This window comes from Rhinichthys klamathensis, unplaced genomic scaffold (assembly GCF_029890125.1).
Source record: "Rhinichthys klamathensis goyatoka isolate OS25496 unplaced genomic scaffold, OSU_Roscu_1.1 h1tg000461l_1, whole genome shotgun sequence".
Lineage (NCBI taxonomy): Eukaryota > Metazoa > Chordata > Actinopteri > Cypriniformes > Leuciscidae > Rhinichthys > Rhinichthys klamathensis.
Genome location: NW_026606950.1, coordinates 489,521 through 510,605, shown reverse-complemented (window position 1 = coordinate 510,605; position 21,085 = coordinate 489,521). Strand labels below are relative to the sequence as shown.

Here is a 21,085-nt window from a genome sequence, read left to right as displayed (position 1 = left end):
AAAAAAGTCTCTGATATCCAAAACTTATGTTAAATGTTTATTTTTTTCTTTCTTTTTTTTCATTCATAAATTGAGCAGTTTCTAACTCCTCGTTTGAAAACGTAAAAAAGAATAAAACAACTTTTAATGATGGTATTCATCTTATCTGATAGACATTGACCGGAGTACAGTTCAACAACCTTTGGAAAAAGGACATTCTGTTGTCTAGCTGTTGTCATTTTCTATTATCCATTTGATCCAGGAGACGTAGTTGCGGACTTTGGTGTAGACTCCTGGGAAATAAGGGTTGGCACAGCTGATGCCCCAGGACACGATCCCCTCAAAATACCCATTACAGATGAGAGGCCCGCCAGAGTCGCCCTGCAGCCAAACACAGCACAGTGTCACCACAGATCACACAGTGTTAAGCATTATACCATGCTGTTTGTTTTAGCAAAAATGTGTTTGATATGCACATTGTCCTCTCTTTCAGAGAGAAAACCCCCTACTGCTCGGATTCACCTGGCAGGAGTCTTTGCCGCCCAGCGGGGAGCCGGCGCACACCATGTTGTCTGTGATTCTGTAGTAGTAGTAGTATTGACACTGAGGGATGATCTGGACTTCCACAGCACGCAGGACGGGGGACAGGTAATAACTGTAGACCTGAGTGACTCCCCAGCCGCTGACCATGCATATCGTGCCCCCTGGTATAGGAGCGAGTGAGGTGGGCATCACGGCTGGCTGAACGTTGGCATTGAGCTCTGCGGGCTTCTCCAGCTGATGCACAGTTCCAAAAATGAATGAAAATTAAAATATTACAAATATCATATGTAACACCTATAAACATATAACTGCTTTCATCCAGATAAACTTGAGGAAGTCTTTTTTTCCCAACCGCAATCAGATTGTACAACCAGTGTTATACAAGATGATAGACTATATTCTAGGATTACTTGGTTGTATATAATCAGAATGCTTTGCGAAATTGATACTGGAGAATAATTCTTGTTGCTGTTGTGAATGTTGTTTAAGTTTTCTATTTAGTCATTTTATTGTTGTGCTGCTGTGACATGTACATTTCCCCCTGGGGATTAATAAAGTTTATCAATCAATGCTTTCAACATTGATGATAACAAGGAATGTTTATTGAGCAGCATATTAGAATGATTTCTGAAGGATCATTTGACAGTGATGACTGGAGTAATGATAATTCAACTTTGATTACAGGAATAAATTACGTTAGAGGTGCATCTCTTTTTGGTCAAGATCTTGTGTTGACAATGCAAGAGTCCAGCACTCTGTAAAGTCTCCTCCAGCACATCCCAAAGACTTTCAATGCATGTAAGCTCTGGACTGAGATAATGAAAATGATTATTTTTTGCTCCCTCCCAACAATTCTTTCACAATTTGAGTCTGATGAATCTTGACATTGTCATCCTGGAATATGGCCGTGATGTGTCTTTCTACATGGTTGTTTAAGAAATTAAAAGCTTTACTCTCCATCGATTAGGGTTAGATGAACTGTTGCCAATCATATAACATGCTAGAAACATAATAATAACAGCAATAATGATCAAATCATAGAGTCTTAAGCATTTGCTTATTTAAATCCAAACAAAGGTTGTGTGTGTGTAGTCGTAATCGAAATCGAAATTATTCAACCCCCATTGCAAATCAGGTTTATTGACAAAAATTACAGACTTTCAGCTGTTTGCTATGAACAAATCAAACAAAGTAATTGAAATAGCTCAACACAACAAATGACAAATGGTTTCCCCAAATTCAACTGAAAATGACTTCCAGTCTCAAAATTATTCAACCCCCTGAATAGAATCCCTCACAACAGCACAAATCTGCAAAACAGGTGTTGTCTCAAGCACACCTGATGCAACTAATCAAGGGCTTCATTAGTTGCACCAGGTGTGCTTAAGCTAGAACACATGAAATAGCTGGGCTGCGTTCCAGTCCACTTTTAGATATGCACTTGCGAATTTCCCTAAGCACTTCCCCTCGGGGGAATCCCTGCCGCCATTTTGAAGTGCGTTTTACTTCGCGAAGTGGACAAGGGAAGTTTATATGGACAGACCCTCGCTCCCTCGATTTTGACCGAGGGAGCGAGTCTACTTCACATGTACACTTCAGGCAGCTCCATATACCACAATGCAACACGATTATGACGTCACCGCAGATCTCATCTAAACACCAGCACCACAAACAACTCTATGATACATTAATTCTTTTTTTTCTTTTTTTAAACAACATAAACACACCTATATACATTTGGATGCTTCATTAAACAAATTCTTAAAGGAAAAAAAAAATCAAATAATAAATCAACTCCATAGCTGATTCCAAGTGATCAAGGGCTCGTTTGACTGTATGTTAGAAATTTGGCTAAGTCAAATTAATGGTCCAAAAGGTTAAGAGAAGATATCATCGTCCTTCACAAACAAGGAACAGGATACAAAAAGATAGTGAAGGCACTAAATGTTCCTAGACACAACGTTGGAAGCATATAGTTCGCAAGTTCAAAGTTAAAGGAACTGTGGTTACACTACCTGGATGGGGCAGAAAAAGGAAGCTATCAATGACTGCAACCAGATTTCTGAGAAGGCAGGTTCAGAAAAACCCTTGAGTGACTCCAAAAGACCTGCAGCAAGACTTGGTGGCAACAGGCACTGAGGTTTCAGTTTGCACAGTAAGGTGCGTACTAAACGCATGCCAGCTGTCCAAGACGTACACCACTACTGACCCAGAAGAACAAGAAAAGTGCTCAAAATCATATAAATAAGCCACAGAAGTTTTGGAAATCTGTTCTGTGGAGCGATGAAACAAAACTTGAAATTTCCTCTGTATTGATCAGCGGTATGTCTGGAGGAAGAAGAATGAAGCATATGCTGAAATGAACACTCTGTCTACAGTTAAGCATGGTGGACCTCGGTGATGCTCTGCGGCTGCTTTGCATCCTCTGGCACTGGAAACCTGCAGCGTGTGGAAGGAAAGATGGAATCATTGAAGTATCAGGAAATCCTAGGAGAAAACGTCATGCCTGTCAGTGAGGAAGCTGAAGCTTGGGCGTCATTAGACCTTCCAACAATGATCCCAAGAATACCTAAAATTCCATCAAGGCTTGGTTGCAGAAGAAGTCCTGGAAGATCCTACAGTGGCCATCACAGTCACCTGACTTGAACCCCATAGCAAATCTCTGGTAGGATTTGAAGAAGGTGGTTGCAGCGCGCAAACCCAAGAATATTACTGAACTAGAGGCCATTGCTCATGAAGATTCCTCAGAAATGCTGCCAGCTGGTGTCAAGTAATACATCTCGTTTGTAGCAGGTCATGACAGCAAAAGGTGTACTACTAAGTACTAAAGATACTTGCCATGAAGGGCTTGAATCATTTCGAGACTGCAGAAGTCATTAAAAGTTGGATTTTCCGTTGAATTTTGGGAAACCACTTAAAACATTTGTTGTGTTGAGCTATTTCAATTACTTTTGTTTGATTTGTTCATTCCAAAGAGCTGCAAGTCTGTTAATTTTGCCAATAAACCTGATTTGCAATGGTGGTTGAATAATTTCGATTACAACTGTATATATATGCACTCACCTAAAGGATTATTAGGAACACCATACTAATACTGTGTTTGACCCCCTTTCGCCTTCAGAACTGCCTTAATGCTACGTGGCATTGATTCAACAAGGTGCTAAAAGCATTCTTTAGAAATGTTGGCCCATATTGATAGGATAGCATCTTGCAGTTGATGGAGATTTGTGGGATGCACATCCAGGGCACGAAGCTCCCGTTCCACCACATCCCAAAGATGCTCTATTGGGTTGAGATCTGGTGACTGTGGGGGCCATTTTAGTACAGTGAACTCATTGTCATGTTCAAGAAACCAATTTGAAATGATTAGAGCTTTGTGACATGGTGGAAGTAGCCATCAGAGGATGGGTACATGGTGGCCATAAAGGGATGGACATGGTCAGAAACAATGCTCAGGTAGGCCGTGGCATTTAAACGATGCCCAATTGGCACTAAGGGGCCTAAAGTGTGCCAAGAAAACATCCCCCACACCATTACACCACCACCACCAGCCTGCACAGTGGTAACAAGGCATTATGGATCCATGTTCTCATTCTGTTTAGGCCAAATTCTGACTCTACCATCTGAATGTCTCAACAGAAATCGAGACTCATCAGACCAGGCAACATTTTTCCAGTCTTCAACTGTCCAATTTTGGTGAGCTCTTGCAAATTGTAGCCTCTTTTTCCTATTTGTAGTGGAGATGAGTGGTACCCGGTGGGGTCTTCTGCTGTTGTAGCCCATCCGCCTCAAGGTTGTGCGTGTTGTGGCTTCACAAATGCTTTGCTGCATACCTCGGTTGTAACGAGTGGTTATTTCAGTCAAAGTTGCTCTTCTATCAGCTTGAATCAGTCGGCCCATTCTCCTCTGACCTCTAGCATCAACAAGGCATTTTCGCCCACAGGACTGCCACATACTGGATGTTTTTCCCTTTTCACACCCTTCTTTGTAAACCCTAGAAATGGTTGTGCGTGAAAATCCCAGTAACTGAGCAGATAGTGAAATACTCAGACCGGCCCGTCTGGCACCAACAACCATGCCTCGCTCAAAATTGCTTAAATCACCTTTCTTTCCCATTCTGACGTTCAGTTTGGAGTTCAGGAGATTGTCTTGACCAGGACCACACCCCTAAATGCATTGAAGCAACTGCCATGTGATTGGTTGATTAGATAATTGCATTAATGAGAAAGTAAACAGGTGTTCCTAATAATCCTTTAGGTGAGTGTAAATCAACCCATTTATAACAACCCAAACCAATGACTAGGATAAACAAACAGACCTATTAACATAGATGCTATATATTTTTTTATGTGATGCTTAATGAACTTACTTTCAAGAGCATAATGTCACTATCAAATGTCCTGTAATTGTACATGTAATACACCAGAACTCTGGACACATTGAACATCTGCTCCAAGCCCTCTTTTTTGGAGAGGTCATGTTCACTCAAAACCACTTTGATTAAATAGCTCCTGCGAACAGATCAGACAGCAGAACCCAACAATATTACATCAGTAAAGTTAGTGTGATGAGTTGTAGATATACTGTAGCATGTTTAGTGTGTTTAGTTCCTTGTCAAGGTGAATTGTGATCGCAATACTCACGGTCTCCAGCAGTGGGCAGCAGTGACCACCCACTGCGGGTGTATGAGTGTTCCTCCGCAGTAATGATAGTTGTTGTACTGAACAGAGGCCTGGTACTTTATGGAATAGGGCTCAACCTCCTGTCCTCCAATTATTCTCTGCTGCAGTGAGCCTGTGAATGAGGAGAATAATGATAAAGTGAGACCTCATATGTGCTAGATAAACACTAAATGCCAGTGGCCTGTGCTCACCAACGTGTTTCAATAATGTATGCACAGAAAGCAACATCCTGTTACACATGCATTAGACGAGACCGCTGTGAGTTGCTCAGGAAATGCAGTGCATTACCGTGAAGCGTCAAGGTGATGAGGAGCAAGGGGTATTCAAGGCATTTCTTCATGTTTGAGGGGTCTAAAACAGAGGGTGTTTAGAGGTCGGAAAACAAATGGAGCACAATGCAGCTGTTGAATGGGAAAACAGCATCACGTTTTACATAATACATCAAATATTGAATTACTGTTAAAGCATATGTCAAACAACAGGTTACTCACTGGAAAAAAAGTTAAAAGTAAAAGGTTTATAGTTCAGCTGGTTTCAACTGGTTTAGCTGGTCCCTCAGCCTGGGCCAAATGTTGTTTAGCTGGTTTAACTAAACTTTTTTAATAACTATTTTAATAAAAATCAAAGAGTAAACATTGTCATCTATCAATCATCATTTTAAAATGTCTAGAACCATTAATATGGCATCATGTGTGATGTACACTTCTTTTATTAAGCAAAGATGCATTAAATTTGTATAGACATTTATAATGTTACAAAAGATTTCTGTTTCAAATAAATGCCATTCTTTCCATTCATCAAAGAATCCCAAACAAAACGGTTTCCACAAAAATATGAGGCAGCACAACTGTTTTAACATTAATAATAATAATAATAATAAATGTTTCTTTAGCAGCAAATCGTCATATTAAAATGATTTCTGAAGGATCACGTGACACTGAAGACTGGAGTAATGATGCTGAAAATTGACAGAAATAAATTACAATTGAAAAGATATTAAAATTGAAAACAGTTATTTTAAATTGTAATATTTCATTATTATTACTGTTTTTACTGTATTTTAACTAAATAAATGCAGCCTTGGTGAGCAATGGAGATTTCTTATGCATTTGTATTTATTATTATTCATACCAACCCCAAACTTTTGAATGGTATAGTATATAATATATTACGTTATATGTGTGATATTTATGACATTTCCTAGCTAAAACAGAAATGGACATAAAAACTCACCCTGAGCATCGAAAACTCAATCCTGAACAGCTAAATCCCACTAACTTGGTAAATGTTACCTTCCGCACTACCTAATGTGAATATTATCTTTGCTTTTATAGTGTAATCACATCTGTCCCTTTGGTTTTATGGTCTTATTTGTACTCTAACTATTCTCTAGAACAAAAACGATAACACGTAGGACCCAAAAGCTCTGTATCTATGATCGCCTCCTTTTGTTTGATGCTATCGTGTCTAAGACCTTGCCTTTGATTCAAACGCATTGTGCTGCTCTCTAAGGGGAAATCAAATATCTATAGACCCTCTCATTTGACAAAATGGTTTGTCAAAGAATAGAATATCAGGTGACGGCAAAATTGGGTGAAAATGGCAATAGGGTTGTGGTAAACAAAGCATCTGCGACAAAGTCTTTCCAATATCCCTTGACTAAATGCACATCTGTATCCTCAAGGGAGAAGCTCCACCTAGAAGAATGAGTTTGCCATTCATCTGAAGTCCCTCCTTGGATGTAATGAACATGTTTACTGATAGTGCCTCATGGGATTTGATTAGAAAAATAAATGTTGATTTCTCTCCTCACATTGTTTAAAAATCAAACGAGATACCAAATATGAAATTCTTATTATTGGTGCTACATTCGCTTTTATTGTGTGTAACTCATATTATGCTCAGCCAGAACATGTTATTGTTATTCTCTTTCCATTGAGATGGGTAGTTACAAAAGCATGGTGTGTATTTCTGAAACAAAATGCTTTTGTGAGGGACGCAGGGTTGGCAAATGTGTGCACTGCATCCTAATTAAAATCGGATGGACAACATGTTATGGAGTTGCTGGAAGAGAGGACAAGGAGGTTTACATTTAAGGTGTGGTCACATTAGCAACATTTTGAAGGCAAAAAAGGTCCATTGTCTATTGTCAATATAGTATAGCGATGTGTGAAGAGCAGCTTTAGGTAAATGTGAACCCTTTGCAAAATCTGCCAGGGTAAATCTTTCGCCTTCATGCAAAACTCCTGTTTGCGTGGATTTTTATTGAAATGACTGGGTTTTTACAGAAAACTTGCAGAACAACAATAATAAATGTGATTGCACCTTTGAACTATATAATTGTACTGATATATAAGTTAATAATTAAGTCTTTTGAAGTTGTAGTTTTGAGCTTCTTTTCTGTCAGTCTTTGTTCTGTTTTCGTTGCATTTTTAGTTGGTTATTCTGTTCTTGTTTTTGGAAGTCCAGCATCCTGAAAACCTTTGTTTTATGTTAAGTTTGTGAATAAACTAGTGCTGTCAAACGATTAAAATATTTAATCGCGATTAATCGCATTAATGTCATAGTTAACTCGCGATTAATCGCAATTAATCGCACATTTTTATCTATTCTAAATTTCTCTTGATTTCTTTTTGTTCCATTATTTTTTCTAATTTTAATGCTCTTATCAACATGGAAAAGTGGATCGGCTTGCTTTGTGCAAATGTTTTTTTATTGAAAACAACATTGGCATATACTGTGTTCAATTTCACACTAAAACATTCTCACTTGGAGCAAATAATCTCTCACACAATGTAACACTGTCCATCCATGAAAGGGTGAAAGAAATACTGACGAGGTCCTGATATTGACGAGGGGCGGAGAATTCGCATCAGCTGTGTGTGTGTGTGTGTGTGTGTGTGTGTGCGTGTGTGTGTGTGTGTGTGTGTGTGCTTGGCCATCATCAAGTGGTATTTCAGACTGGACGTGCTGCGCCTGCGATGATAACTCAGTTCACAACGACAAAAAAAAAATCATTTGTCAACTTTTTAAAAGTAAACTTTCAATTCAGAATCTTATTGGCATCCATTTCGGCGTCTCGCGCTCGTCATCCACTCAAAACGTAACGTTAACCAACTATTTGGCCGGCTCGCAACAAGTGTGTTTCCGGTCTAGCTAGATCCGGTGCTTTCAGACAGGACGCGGAATGCGCGGCGCTACGCCAGTTTTCAAAACTTTTTGGATGCCAAAAAGTTTCTATTGGCCACGCTGGTAATCGTCACAGTGGCAAAAGTTGAACTATTTTGAATTTTGACCTGGGTGTGCGTGCTGCTGCTCTTGCGCTTTGGTCGACGAAGCAACAAAACGTCCTCGCGTGGCGCAAGCCATTGAAATTAATGGGTTTCATAGCGCAGCGCCACGCATGCCGCGTCGTGTTGCAAAAGCATGTGAAAAAAACTACAAAGTTTGCTAGGTTAAAAAGACCGTTAATCTTGCGATAAAAAATTAATTGCGTTAAAATGGGTTTGCGTTAACGCCGATAATAACGCGTTTAACTGACAGCCCTAGAATAAACCATAACTGCTGAAAATAGTTACGTGCACCATTTGCAGCAGTTATGCACCTGCTGCCTCCGCAGCCACCAGCCCAGCGGATGTTAAGCCCGAGCCCACCGCAGACAGGGAGCCTGAGCACACCACGATGCCAGCGCTAGAGGTAATGCCTGAGCTGAAGATCATCCCGGAGCTCGAGCCTGACAAAAAGTCTGACCAGGTGCGTGAGCCAGCAACAGTCTCCATGCTTGTGGATATATTGGTGGAATACGACGGGATGGAGTGGAGCCCTGTCCCTTTGACTACGCCGGATGTAAATGCATTGAACGCAGGACCCCTAATATTGTTTGAGGAGTATGAAGAGAGCACAATGCCTGTTCCATCGCCCAGCACTGTTATTGATTTCTTTGATGTTCCCACCTTGCCTCCCACTCCCACCTCCTCTGCCTGTTCTGAGTTGGGCTAGAGAGCCGTTCCTGAGAATTCAGCTTGTTCCGAGTCGAACAAACAAATCAGCTTAGGGTTATGGGATGGACAGGCCATGAAGCCTGCCTGTCCTGTCTCGGCCAGAAAGGTCTTTTATTACCCCCCTGTCCTCACTGCCTCTCATCATCCCTTCGTCTCCTCCTATGATGCCTGTTCTGTGCTTTGTGGATCCGCCTTGGTCTGATAGTTCGCCCACTCGACCCTGGACTATTGACCCGTTTGCTCCCCCAAGAACCTCAAAGCCTGTCACTCAATCTCGGCCCATCGACCTGTCGACTTCAGCATGACTCCTCGCCCCCTTGGCTCTACCGGTGACGATCGCCCCTATGGCTCTGCTTTGGTCAGTCGTCGCTCTGCCATCACCAAGGACTTAAGGGCCTTCATCGTTGACTCGTCCCTCCTCCCCTTTGTCTCCGTCGGGCTCCTCCTTCCCTCCGGCTTCACCTCAGTCCTCTGGCACACTAGCTTCACCTCGACTGTCCGTCCCCATGGCTCTGCCTTCGGTCTCCTGGACCTTCCATGTCACCAGGACTTGTCGGCTCTTCGCGTATCTCCATCAGTCGCCATCCACCATCCATCAGTGTCTCCGTCGCCATCAGCCTCATCTCAGTCGGTCTTCCCCCTGGTCCGGCCTGCCAAGTCTCCACCATGGCTCCTCCCTCCCTCGACTCCACCTAGGACATTTGTCCCGGGATTCCTACTGTGGGTTCTGCCCTGGCTCCTCCTACCGTGGACTCTTCCCTGGCTTCTCTCGCCGTCGTCTCATCCCTGGCTCCTCCTGTTATCTTCTCTGCCCTGGATCCTGTGGTCTTCCTTTGTGCCAGCTCTGCATCCCCCACCTAAGCCCCCTCCCTCCCTCCCTCCTCTGTAAATGATGTTTGTTCATAAAGCGCAAAGTTGACTTCTTGGGTTATTTGAGACCTATAGTCAGGGTTATCTTTAGTTTATCAGTGTTTAGGGTACGTTTACACGACAATTATATGCTTAAAACGAAAAAGTTTTTCTTTTGAGTTTTCTGCGTACAGGCATTGCCAAAATGATCCCCATTCACACTGATCCACGAAAACGACAAAAAACCCTTTAATCTGCTACCAGGCCATTAGATGGCGATGAAACAAACTGAACACGTAAAATGACGTCATCGTCTTCAGAGATTCACGTTTTTGTTGTTTACACGGAGACCGTTTTCAAAAACTTGAACTTTGAAACCCATTTTCGGGCACCCAAAACGCTGTTGTCGTGTAAACAAATGGTCAAAACGCATAAAAAGTTTTATGTTTTTAGTTGAAAATGGTGTTGTGTAAACAGCCCCTCAGTCAACTGTGACACACGCTGTATTTTTTTTACTTTTGCAATGGTCCCTTTAGGGGCTCTGTACTACCTTGCTCCAACCAAAGAGACTTGGGGTGTATTCACACCTGCCTTGTTTGGTTCGATTGAATCGAACTCTAGTTCCTTTCCCCCCTTGGTGCGGACCTTTTGGGCAGGTGTGAATACAGCAATTGAACTCGGGCGCGGACCAAACAACCGAACCCAGACCGAGCTGAAGAGGTGGTCTCGGTACGGTTCCAAACGAACTCTGGTACGGTTCGTTTACGGTGTGAACATGAACCGACCCAATTGCAAGAAAGCACTGCGAGTTTGAGTTAACAGGCTTCCGTAGTCGGAGTTGCGTTATGGGTAAGTAGCCTAGCCTACTACATTACATCTGTTGCGCGTCTTTCTGCGCGTCGTGTGTGTGCATCATTGGAATGGAATGAATTAATGAGTGTGTGCATCAGGACATTCACATACAGAGCGTTCTCTTTAGTCTAATCGCGCATAGATGCAAAAAAAAAACATTTGCAGTTCATATAATGTAACGATAGTTACATTACAAGGATGATGCTGCGTTAATTTACGTTAAGCCTTTTTTGTACTTCCTGATTTCCCTACTTGAGAATCCTTGTCCAATGAATGGACGACCTTAGCACACGTGTGGTTTTGTTTACAAATTTTGGTTCACTTGCAAAAAGAGCAGTGTGAAAGCGAACCGTACCAAAAAACAAAAAAACAACACAACTTATTTGGTCCGGACCAAAGCAAGTGAACTATCGGACTTTCCTGGTGTGAATACACCCTTAAACACTTCCCAACTCGCAAATACAAACTTCCCAGGAGGACTTGAAAGCACTGAGACTTTAAGAGTGCAAGGATTTAAAACAGCAGATGACAAATTATAAGAGAATGTTATTTTCCTTTTGGTGTGGATGCTTATATTATTATAGTTATCTTTATAATTATCCAGGCCTTTAGAAGTTCGTATTTGAGACCTATAGGATTGGTTTTATATTATAATAGAAATGACATTAGCAAGACATTAGCATTTTTAACAAGGGTCTGACTAATTATCACATGTCCATTACTCTCAAGCGGTCCACTGAGTACACATTATGTGTTATGAGAAGGTCAGAGAGGGCATCGCTGCTGAAAGCCCAACCTGTTTCCTTGAATCAAACAATGTTTGATTCATAGTTCCGCATGAAAACTGAAATCAGAACTTGAGAAACCTGAGGAACAGTGTTGATGTGATTTCCTCACTCTATGTGGAGGGGTTTGGTAGATATAGTGTAGCCGACAGTCAGTACTGCTTCACGTGCTCACATTATCCGTGGCCATGCTGCTCTTTCTGGTGCTGTTGAAATTCGTCCCAGCCAACTGTAAGTACTGAACACTATCAGGAGCTGACCTTCTTTTTGCCTGCAGATTTAGCTTTCTAACAAGGCAATAAAACGACTCTTCCAGTATTTAAGCTTAACTTTTACTCAGTATTTGGGTCAATAACATGATAACATGTTAGTGTTTGTTTAGAATCGAATACACCTTTGATATGATAAGTATGTTTATATGCTTTCTGAATTAAATTTCAGTTTTATACAGTGGCATTGAGTAAAAAAAAAAAAGCAGGATTATAAACCTGTCTAAATATCACAACAAAAAGGGCCTCACTAAATCATGTCATTTTTGAAGAAAAAAAAAGTAGTTTGGAATCATCTTTTTAAAAATATTTCTTAAAAAACTGCTTCACTGCTTATTAATATTTTACATACTTTTGTAATAGTGGAGGATCACTGAAGACTGGAGTAATGATGCTGAAAATTCAGCTTTGCATCAAAGGAATAAATTACTTTTTAAAATGTATAAAAATAGAAAATATTTTCACAATATTACTGTTTTTACTATATTTTTTTATCAAATAAATGCAGCCTTGGTGATCATAAGAGACTTCTTTCAAAAAACGAATTTATATGAGTGGCAAGGTCAATATCAATTTTACATTTTTAAACATAAAAGTCAAACGTCTTATATTTTAAGAGACATATCTAAATACGTCTCTAAATGATTACATTATTATCCACTCACGTGTTTAAGAAAATGGTTTGTACTTAATAGTTACACCACATGACATCTAGAGTCATTACATTTAACCTTTTTTTGAAAACGGTATAAAGATTTTCAAAATCCTTTATTTTTATTTTTATCATTCTTATTTCTCAATGAAATTACCCATTTGATATGCATTGATCATGCAACTTATCAAATACTGACTGTATGAATCAATCAGATAGGCTATCACAAACCAACATTAGATGACATATCAATAATCAATAGAATATCAGGCAGTATATCCTTTTCGGCTTTATAGAATATCAAGCCTTATATCCTTTCTTGGAAAGAACCTTTATTTAACAGGGATACTCAGGGTGTCAAGCTTTATTTTGTCAGCTGTCAATTTGAACTCAATGTAAATGAGATTAGAGTTTTATTTCATTGCCCTTTCACTGTCACCTTGAGTTCTGAGCTATTTGAAATCTTTGTTGTATTGTTTTCCAGGTCTGGACTTTGTTCAGGGGCGCATTGTTGGCGGATATACCCCCTCGCCAAATTCAATCAAATACATAGTGTCGTTACAGAGCTCGAAAGGGCAGCACTTCTGTGGCGGATCTCTGGTCCATAAGTACTGGGTGCTTACAGCTGCCCATTGCAATATTGGGTGTGTGATTTTTCACCTTTTCTTTAAACAGATTCTCTGCCTGAACAGGCTGTTTATGAGACTTACAGGGTGTGTAGCAGCAGAGCTGATGGCCAAGTCCGTGTGTGAGTCGAAAGGCAGAGTAAAGCAGACATGCGGTAACCTTGACCCATCATCATCACCGTGTGGTACTTAATGAATGCTGGCTTATCTGCCGCTTGGCATGGCTGAGCCTGCTAACAGGGACAAATATTGTCATTCAACTCATGTCCTCTACAAAGAGTATCAAGAAATCAGATACCAAGCATATGTCTGGTATCTGGAAAGCTCTTTCCATATACAGTATTTACATTGTTTTGTAGTTAGAATCTCATTCAGAGGGTGTATTTGTGCTTGTCTTTAAGGATGGATCGGATGATGCTGGTGGCTGGAGACTATACTCTGGGTGTCTATGAGGGGACAGAGCAGTACTCCAAGCCTCTGTCGCTCATCCCGCACCCTCTGTACAACAGGAGCACCAATAATGCAGATATTATGCTCATAAAGGTACATGCTGTTTGGCTCTGTATTGAATATATCACTCTTAAAGGGATACTTCACCTCTGGAAAGATGAATGTGTATTTAAAATGGGTCATTTATGTAGAAGAAATGTGAAATTATTTTTGAATTTGGAGCTTTCTAGACTGAGAAAAGCCAGAAAATGTATTTTTGGCTTAAGTGGATGAAAGACAACAACTCCCAGAATGCACTTGCTTCGCTGCCCTAGGAGGCCACGCCTACCGGTAACAGAGCGCAGTAGTTAAACAACAAGTCTAGGCTACTAGTGAGTCTCCGTGATGAGTCTGCCCGAAAATGTGTTTCGAGATCGCCCAAAATGTCCGGGATTCGGCTTTTGCGTTCTACAGTCGCCATTAATCATGTTTACTGTGGCGAGCAGGACGAGGCTAGGGCCGCGGGAGAACGACACGAGTCATGTTTACTGTGGCGAGCAGGACGAGGCTAGGGCCGCGGGAGAACGACACGAGTCATGTTTACTGTGGCGAGCAGGACGAGTGAGGGCCGCGGGAGAACGACACGAGTCATGTTTACTGTGGCGAGCAGGACGAGTGAGGGCCGCGGGAGAACGACACGAGTCATGTTTACTGTGGCGAGCAGGACGAGTGAGGGCCGCGGGAGAACGACACGAGTCATGTTTACTGTGGCGAGCAGGACGAGGCTAGGGCCGCGGGAGAACGACACGAGTCATGTTTACTGTGGCGAGCAGGACGAGTGAGGGCCGCGGGAGAACGACACGAGTCATGTTTACTGTGGCGAGCAGGACGAGTGAGGGCCGCGGGAGAACGACACGAGTCATGTTTACTGTGGCGAGCAGGACGAGTGAGGGCCGCGGGAGAACGACACGAGTCATGTTTACTGTGGCGAGCAGGACGAGTGAGGGCGCGGGAGAACGACACGAGTCATGTTTACTGTGGCGAGCAGGACGAGTGAGGGCCGCGGGAGAACGGCGCGAGTCATGTTTACTGTGGCGAGCAGGACGAGTGAGGCCGCGGGAGAACGGCGCGAGTCATGTTTACTGTGGCGAGCAGGACGAGTGAGGGCCGCGGGAGAACGGCGCGAGTCATGTTTACTGTGGCGAGCAGGACGAGTGAGGGCCGCGGGAGAACGACACGAGTCATGTTTACTGTGGCGAGCAGGACGAGTGAGGGCCGCGGGAGAACGGCGCGAGTCATGTTTACTGTGGCGAGCAGGACGAGTGAGGGCCGCGGGAGAACGACACGAGTCATGTTTACTGTGGCGAGCAGGACGAGTGAGGGCCGCGGGAGAACGACACGAGTCATGTTTACTGTGGCGAGCAGGACGAGTGAGGGCCGCGGGAGAACGGCGCGAGTCATGTTTACTGTGGCGAGCAGGACGAGTGAGGGCCGCGGGAGAACGGCGCGAGTCATGTTTACTGTGGCGAGCAGGACGAGTGAGGGCCGCGGGAGAACGGCGCGAGTCATGTTTACTGTGGCGAGCAGGACGAGTGAGGGCCGCGGGAGAACGGCGCGAGTCATGTTTACTGTGGCGAGCAGGACGAGTGAGGCCGCGGGAGAACGGCGCGAGGCCGGTGGCGTGATTACCGATGAGCGACACCTCTGAGACGCACCGGTCTCGTATCTCTCACGGAGGAGCGGGAATTTTCTTAGCAATGTTAAAACGCACATCAACCGATCACTTGTTTAGCGTTCATGTAAACACTACATTCAGATTCACCAATCGGAATGAATTCAGTTAGATTGAAACAAAAGGTGTGCATGTCAACAATGAATGGCGACTGCAGAAAGCAAAAGCTGAATCCCGGACATCGACGGCCGGACATGTCTGGGAAAAAGAGGATGGTAACCCCTACTACTACTCAGCTTTCTCCTACTAAGTTACTCAGCTTTCTCCACAGAACAAGAGCCTGCTAGCTTAGCTTCCAAAAAGAGATGTCTGACACTATGTGTACATTCTGTGAGTGAGATCCCAGCCTCTATGGGCGGGTTGAGAACATGCGGGACAGCTCCTACTACTGGCTGTAGTCTTTAGCCTCTGCATGGCCAAAAAATCCTCCGATAACGCAAAATGACGATTTTTGGGTCATCGGAGGATTTTCTCCAGACAAAAAATACATAAATCTCTCGTCTCAGGGGGATATGAGGGTGGAAAGCACGGTAATTTCAAATTACTACAAGTCTTCTACTAATACAAAGATTAATGCTAAATCCTGAAGTATCCCTTTAAGTGAGTGAGTGTATAACTATAAGAGAGTAGAGTTACTTGACACTGTCAAATGAGAACAAAACTTGAACTCACTCAAATTTGCTTTGTAATGGACAATTTTTGCAACATCGACACTGTTGTCGAACTGGATTGAATGAAATCATACTGACTAGGGGTGAATAACGACACTATTATCTGTTGTAGACCTGCTTGTAGCTGAATTGAACTCATTTCAGAATTGATGAACTGAATCAACACTGAACTGACTTGAGCTGAATAATGACACTATTGTCTAGAAGAGCAGCTTTACAGCAGAATTTGAATTTGTCTCATATTTGATGATGTTTACAATATTAATTTGGTTATTTTCTTGTTTATTACTGTGAAGCTGCTTTGAAACACTATATATAAAGAACTATATAAATGAAGGTGACGACTTGAATCTGATTGGTCAATTATGGCAATTCTATATATTATTTATATGCTTGTATATATATTTTTATTTTAAATAGAGACAGTCTAACATAGTCAGACCATAAAGAAACTACATAGAGAAAAGGGAAAAATAAATAAACACATTGAAATGTTTAAAAAATCTTGAGGTCCCAATCACCCTGTCAGAATTAATTTTACCGACTGGCGTTATTAATTTCCATCATCCCTTACTCAATCAGTCCTTTTTGAACCTGTTGGTCAATCAGTCAGAATCAAGTATTCAACAACACCATGTCAATTATTCAACAGTTAGTTCTGGTCCTTGAATGTGGTTAGGTGGCTTTCCACAAGTGCTCATTTGAGTCCAACAGTGCTGGAACAGTTTGTTTCAGTCCTTTCTGTGTTTGCATGTTCCAGTCACACTGTCTAAGGAGGCCATAAGTGGCGTCGCTGAGTCATCGACTGAGGTTAAGTGTGAAATTGCAGACTCTCTGAGTGCTTATTTAAAATAACTAAATGTGACCATTAAAAACAGTGTGTTTATACTATGAATGAGATCCGGACGTACTACAACTGTCATGTGATCTATTAGCATTTTATGAACACTGTGAATTCATACCTACTTCTTTTTTCACATATTGATTTTCACTTACTTTTAGTTGAGAAGTATGCGATTAGAATGGCAGTGACGTGACACAACTGATGCTGTGAGGTCACATAACAATGACAACATGAAGAATGCAATACATCCCGATCTCATTCATACTATAGAACATACTTTTTTAACGATCGTGTAGTACTTAGTCATCAAAAGTAACTTCTCAGAGAGAATACAATGTCTTAAAAATTGACATGAAACAGAAGTTGTGCTTGTCTTTTGTGCTAGTTGTGCTAGTCTTCCCTATTGTGACTTATATCTGATTGAAACAGCTTCTCGAACAAGAACAAATGTAGGGCGGGACTTGATTTTGCCCATGGGAAATTAATGGATGGTTGTGGTTTGCTATTGGCCAATCTCATGTGAGTGACAGGTTGCCCCGCCCTCACACCAGTAAACACATTAGAGAAGAGAAGAGATGTCATTGCAAGAGGGAGGGGAGGTTACAAGGCACATGAATAAAAAAACCAATGATGTGCACGGATTAATCATTGATATATTCCATTGAAAAAATAAAAATCAATTTTGATTCCATTGTGATTTTATAAAACTTTAAGGTCATTGAATCATTCATTTAAAGTCCCCCTGTAGTCTATAATTGTATCCCTTAAAACTCATCTTTGATCACCAAAATTACATATTTAAACGTTTTTTCCTTGAAAAAAAAGTTACTTAAAATAGCTTGAATGTAACTCGACACCCTTGCCTCGTTTAGTATACGCGGTTCTATGAATATGCAAATGAGCCCCGCCTCCACTCACTCACTCAGCTCAGAGATCCACTGGTTGACGATCACACGTTGATCTGATTGGTTACAAGGTCGTTTGTGACGTCAGAAACACCAGCGATTTCAAACCGTGTTTTTGAGACTGTCTTTGGCTCACTGCAGTTTTAAGGAGAAAATACTCAGCAATGCTGTCGACTTATAAACTTACACATGGTGTGTCTAAAAGCATATTAAAAACACCACATAGACATATAAACAACATTAAAAACTTGTTTTCCACCACAGGGGGACTTTAATCGATTTGTTCAAAATAACAGATTCATTAATGCCGCTATTGCTGTGTTGAGCGCAAATGCTGTATATTCTGCTTTAACGTTTTTTAGAAAGATATTCATAGATAAACAATATATTCAAGAATAGATAAACAACTGGGAATATTATGTCTAAAATGTTACTTCACGAGTTCACACTTACATGTAATCAGATTCGATATGATAACGGATGCATATTTGGGGTGTTGTCCGAGGGGACGGCTCCGAGCTTGGAAATTTGGCCCGAAGCCAGAGTACTGCCCCCGTCCTTGACTAGGATAGGAAAACTGTCATGGGAAAACTGCAAAACTGTCATGGGACAGGGGTAAGGGACGGCTATACAGGTCTCTTCTCGCACTGACTGGATTACCTGAACGTGCTCCTCCTGAACTTCATTTAAAGGGTTAGTCCACTAGCCTGACTTCGTCATACTCATATTCTAGTCAGAATGAGTCGGATGCTGCTCCATAGGGCTTTGATTATGAGGCGTGTCTTAACCGAACCAGGAAAAAAACAACCCTGCACTCAATTGGATAGACCTACAACCAATCAGAGCAACGCAGTAAGTGACATATGTTGAGCTACGCATAGTTGTCAACAGAACTGAACTACACGCACGCTGGAAGAAGTAGTAAAATAATGAGTGTTGCTTCTTTTACTTGGTCCTCCATGAGTGCGACCAAAGGAGAAACCACAGCGACCACAGGGTTTTCATTGCGTCCCATGATCTTCTTAGCGACCATCGGAGCCAGCTGATAAATTAAACTTTTGACGAATCCCGTAGGAAGGACGGCAAACACATCTTTCCGATCGGCAAATGCCTTGATTGCAGTTTTCTGTTCGTCTTTTAAAATGAATGCGCTGTCGATTTCTTTTACAACAGACGCGATAGCGGAATCTCTACATCTCAGTTCTCCAGCGGCGGCCATCTCTGAGGGAAACCAGTTCAACCCAAGCGCTCTTTGATAACGTGATGATTACGCAACTGCAGATCATCTGTCCATCATCGTATAAAGCCCGCCCTGGCAATTTGATTGGCCCGATGATTTCTGAACCGATCATAATTCCTCCTCAAGGGATCGAGTCCAGACCGAACTTCCCGACCAAAAAATGTTGTGGGCGGGCTTCGGACTGGCATCCAGGCTATTAGATCACCCAAAAATGGAAATTAGCCCATGATTTACTCGCCCTCAAGTCATCCTAGGTGTATATGATATTCTTCTTTCAGTTAAATACAATCGGAGTTATATTGAAAAATGTCCTGGCTCTTCCAAGCTTTATAATGACAGTGAATGGCCGTTTATATTTCGAAGTCCATAAAAGTGCATCCATCAGTGATAAAAGTGCTCCACACGGCTCCGGGGGGTTAATAAAGTCCTTCTGAAGCAAAGCCATGCGTTCGCGTAAGAAAAATATCCATATTAAAAAATTTATTGACAAAAATAACTAGCTTCCGGCAGACGACCTTACGCAAGTCGACTTATGCCTAAAGAGTAACACTTGATGCATGTATGAAGTAGGAGTAGCGTAAGCTTTGACGCCTCTGGCGGTTCAAACAAACCGGGCTGGGCAACAAATTCGAGCTCCTCCAATGTTTTTTTCTAAAAATGGTAGTTTTCTATTTCGTGACTGGTGTTTTTTTTGCTCGATCCATTGTGCGTGAGGTCAAGTGTTGCTCTTTCGCCGTAAATTGATGCGTACGGCCGTAGGCCGGAAACTAGTTATTTTAGTCGATAAAGTTTTAAAGTTGGATATTTTTCTTACACGAACGCATCGCTTCGCTTCAGAAGGCTTTTATTAACCCCCCATTTTTATCGTGGATGGATACACTTGAAAAGTGAATAAAATGAATGAAAAGTCATTCACTACCATTATAAAGCTTGGAAGAGCCAGGACCTTTTTTAATATAACTCTGATTGTTTTCATCTGAAATAAGAACGTCATACACACCTAGGATGACTTGAGGGCGAGTAAATCATGGGGTAATTTTAATTTTTGGGTGAAGTAACCCTTTAATGTCGAGTTCTTGTTTAATGAGTTCAAAATTAACATTACTAGCAAGCAGCTTACCTTATCCTTTGTAATAAATGATATAACAGTTTGATGATGATGCATGCTTTCATACGAAGCCTGATCTGTATATCTGTCTCTGGATGCTGGTTCTTTCAGCTCAGCGCACCTATAGAGCTGAACAGGTTTGTGTCGCTCGCCCCACTCCCCAAACAGAACACGGGGCTGCTGGCGGGCCGGATGTGCCGGGTCTCCGGATGGGGCTCCACGAGTCACAGCGGAGGACTAAACCCCGTCACCCTGCGTACGGTCAAGCTCCCCATCGTCTCCACCTTCAAGTGCAACAGCAGCGACTCCTTCAGCGGAAACATCACGGCGAGCATGATCTGCGCGGGCTCCAGAGCCGGAGGAAAAGATGCGTGTAAGGTACTGTGAGAACGACCAGCTCACATCCTTCATTATCCACCATTCAAGGCTTTACAGGGATGTTGGGCTTCTGATGTTCCAGGGGGACTCCGGAGGGCCGCTGGTGTGTGATGGACGGGTCTACGGCCTGGTCTCTTGGGGAAATGGCTGTGGAGATCCAAGGTTTCCAGGGGTGTATACGGCAGTGTCCCGCTTCCGCAGGTGGATTGACCAGACCATATACAGCCCATACTATCGATGCCTTAAGTCAGTTGGTCTTTTCAGCAGGGAAGACTAACCTTCTGTGTGTTTCCAATCATGCAACGTGCAAAACAATATTCTTTAACTAATGGGCATCTTTATCCTTAAAGACTTTTTTGAAAATAAAGTCTCTTAAAACATGCATTTCACATTCTCACTAGGTTATTTAATTTGTTCAATGTTGTTTTGTTTTTTTTCGTTTTCATGAACATTTCGACTACATCTCAAATGATGTATTGTGTTTAACAGCATTCTGTGGTGGAAATTACAGATGGAAATATATTTTACAATTTTTCAAAT

General features: G+C 42.1%; 2 protein-coding genes across 2 annotated transcripts; one reads left to right on the top strand and one right to left on the bottom strand.

The window, feature by feature from the left end:
• Positions 1–107: 107 nt before the first annotated feature.
• On the bottom strand, positions 108–6,504 carry si:dkey-33m11.8 (trypsin-3). Its single transcript, XM_056236662.1, has 6 exons — positions 6,438–6,504; positions 5,493–5,555; positions 5,166–5,316; positions 4,892–5,033; positions 502–756; positions 108–360 (listed from the first exon to the last, which is right to left on the bottom strand). The coding sequence occupies exons 2-6, from the start codon at positions 5,542–5,544 to the stop codon at positions 205–207; spliced, it is 756 nt and encodes a 251-aa protein (XP_056092637.1). The 5' UTR covers positions 5,545–5,555; positions 6,438–6,504; the 3' UTR covers positions 108–204.
• Positions 6,505–11,653: 5,149 nt separating this feature from the next.
• si:dkey-33m11.7 (trypsin) lies at positions 11,654–20,867 on the top strand. Its single transcript, XM_056236661.1, has 5 exons — positions 11,654–11,922; positions 13,097–13,256; positions 13,640–13,781; positions 20,279–20,545; positions 20,628–20,867. Exons 1-5 carry the CDS (start codon positions 11,880–11,882, stop codon positions 20,820–20,822), a joined length of 807 nt encoding a protein of 268 aa, XP_056092636.1. The 5' UTR covers positions 11,654–11,879; the 3' UTR covers positions 20,823–20,867.
• Positions 20,868–21,085: the final 218 nt, after the last annotated feature.

Excerpts from the sequence above, each read along its gene's own strand:
- si:dkey-33m11.8 (XM_056236662.1), bottom strand. The coding sequence starts at position 5,544 with ATGAAGAAATGCCTTGAATACCCCTTGCTCCTCATCACCTTGACGCTT. Across the intron at positions 757-4,891 it reads GTGACATTATGCTCTTGAAA|CTGGAGAAGCCCGCAGAGCT; the intron begins GTAAGTTCATTA and ends ACTGTGCATCAG. Across the intron at positions 361-501 it reads GCGGCAAAGACTCCTGCCAG|GGCGACTCTGGCGGGCCTCT; the intron begins GTGAATCCGAGC and ends GTTTGGCTGCAG.
- si:dkey-33m11.7 (XM_056236661.1), top strand. The coding sequence starts at position 11,880 with ATGCTGCTCTTTCTGGTGCTGTTGAAATTCGTCCCAGCCAACT. Across the intron at positions 11,923-13,096 it reads GAAATTCGTCCCAGCCAACT|GTCTGGACTTTGTTCAGGGG; the intron begins GTAAGTACTGAA and ends ATTGTTTTCCAG. Across the intron at positions 13,257-13,639 it reads GCTGCCCATTGCAATATTGG|GATGGATCGGATGATGCTGG; the intron begins GTGTGTGATTTT and ends CTTGTCTTTAAG.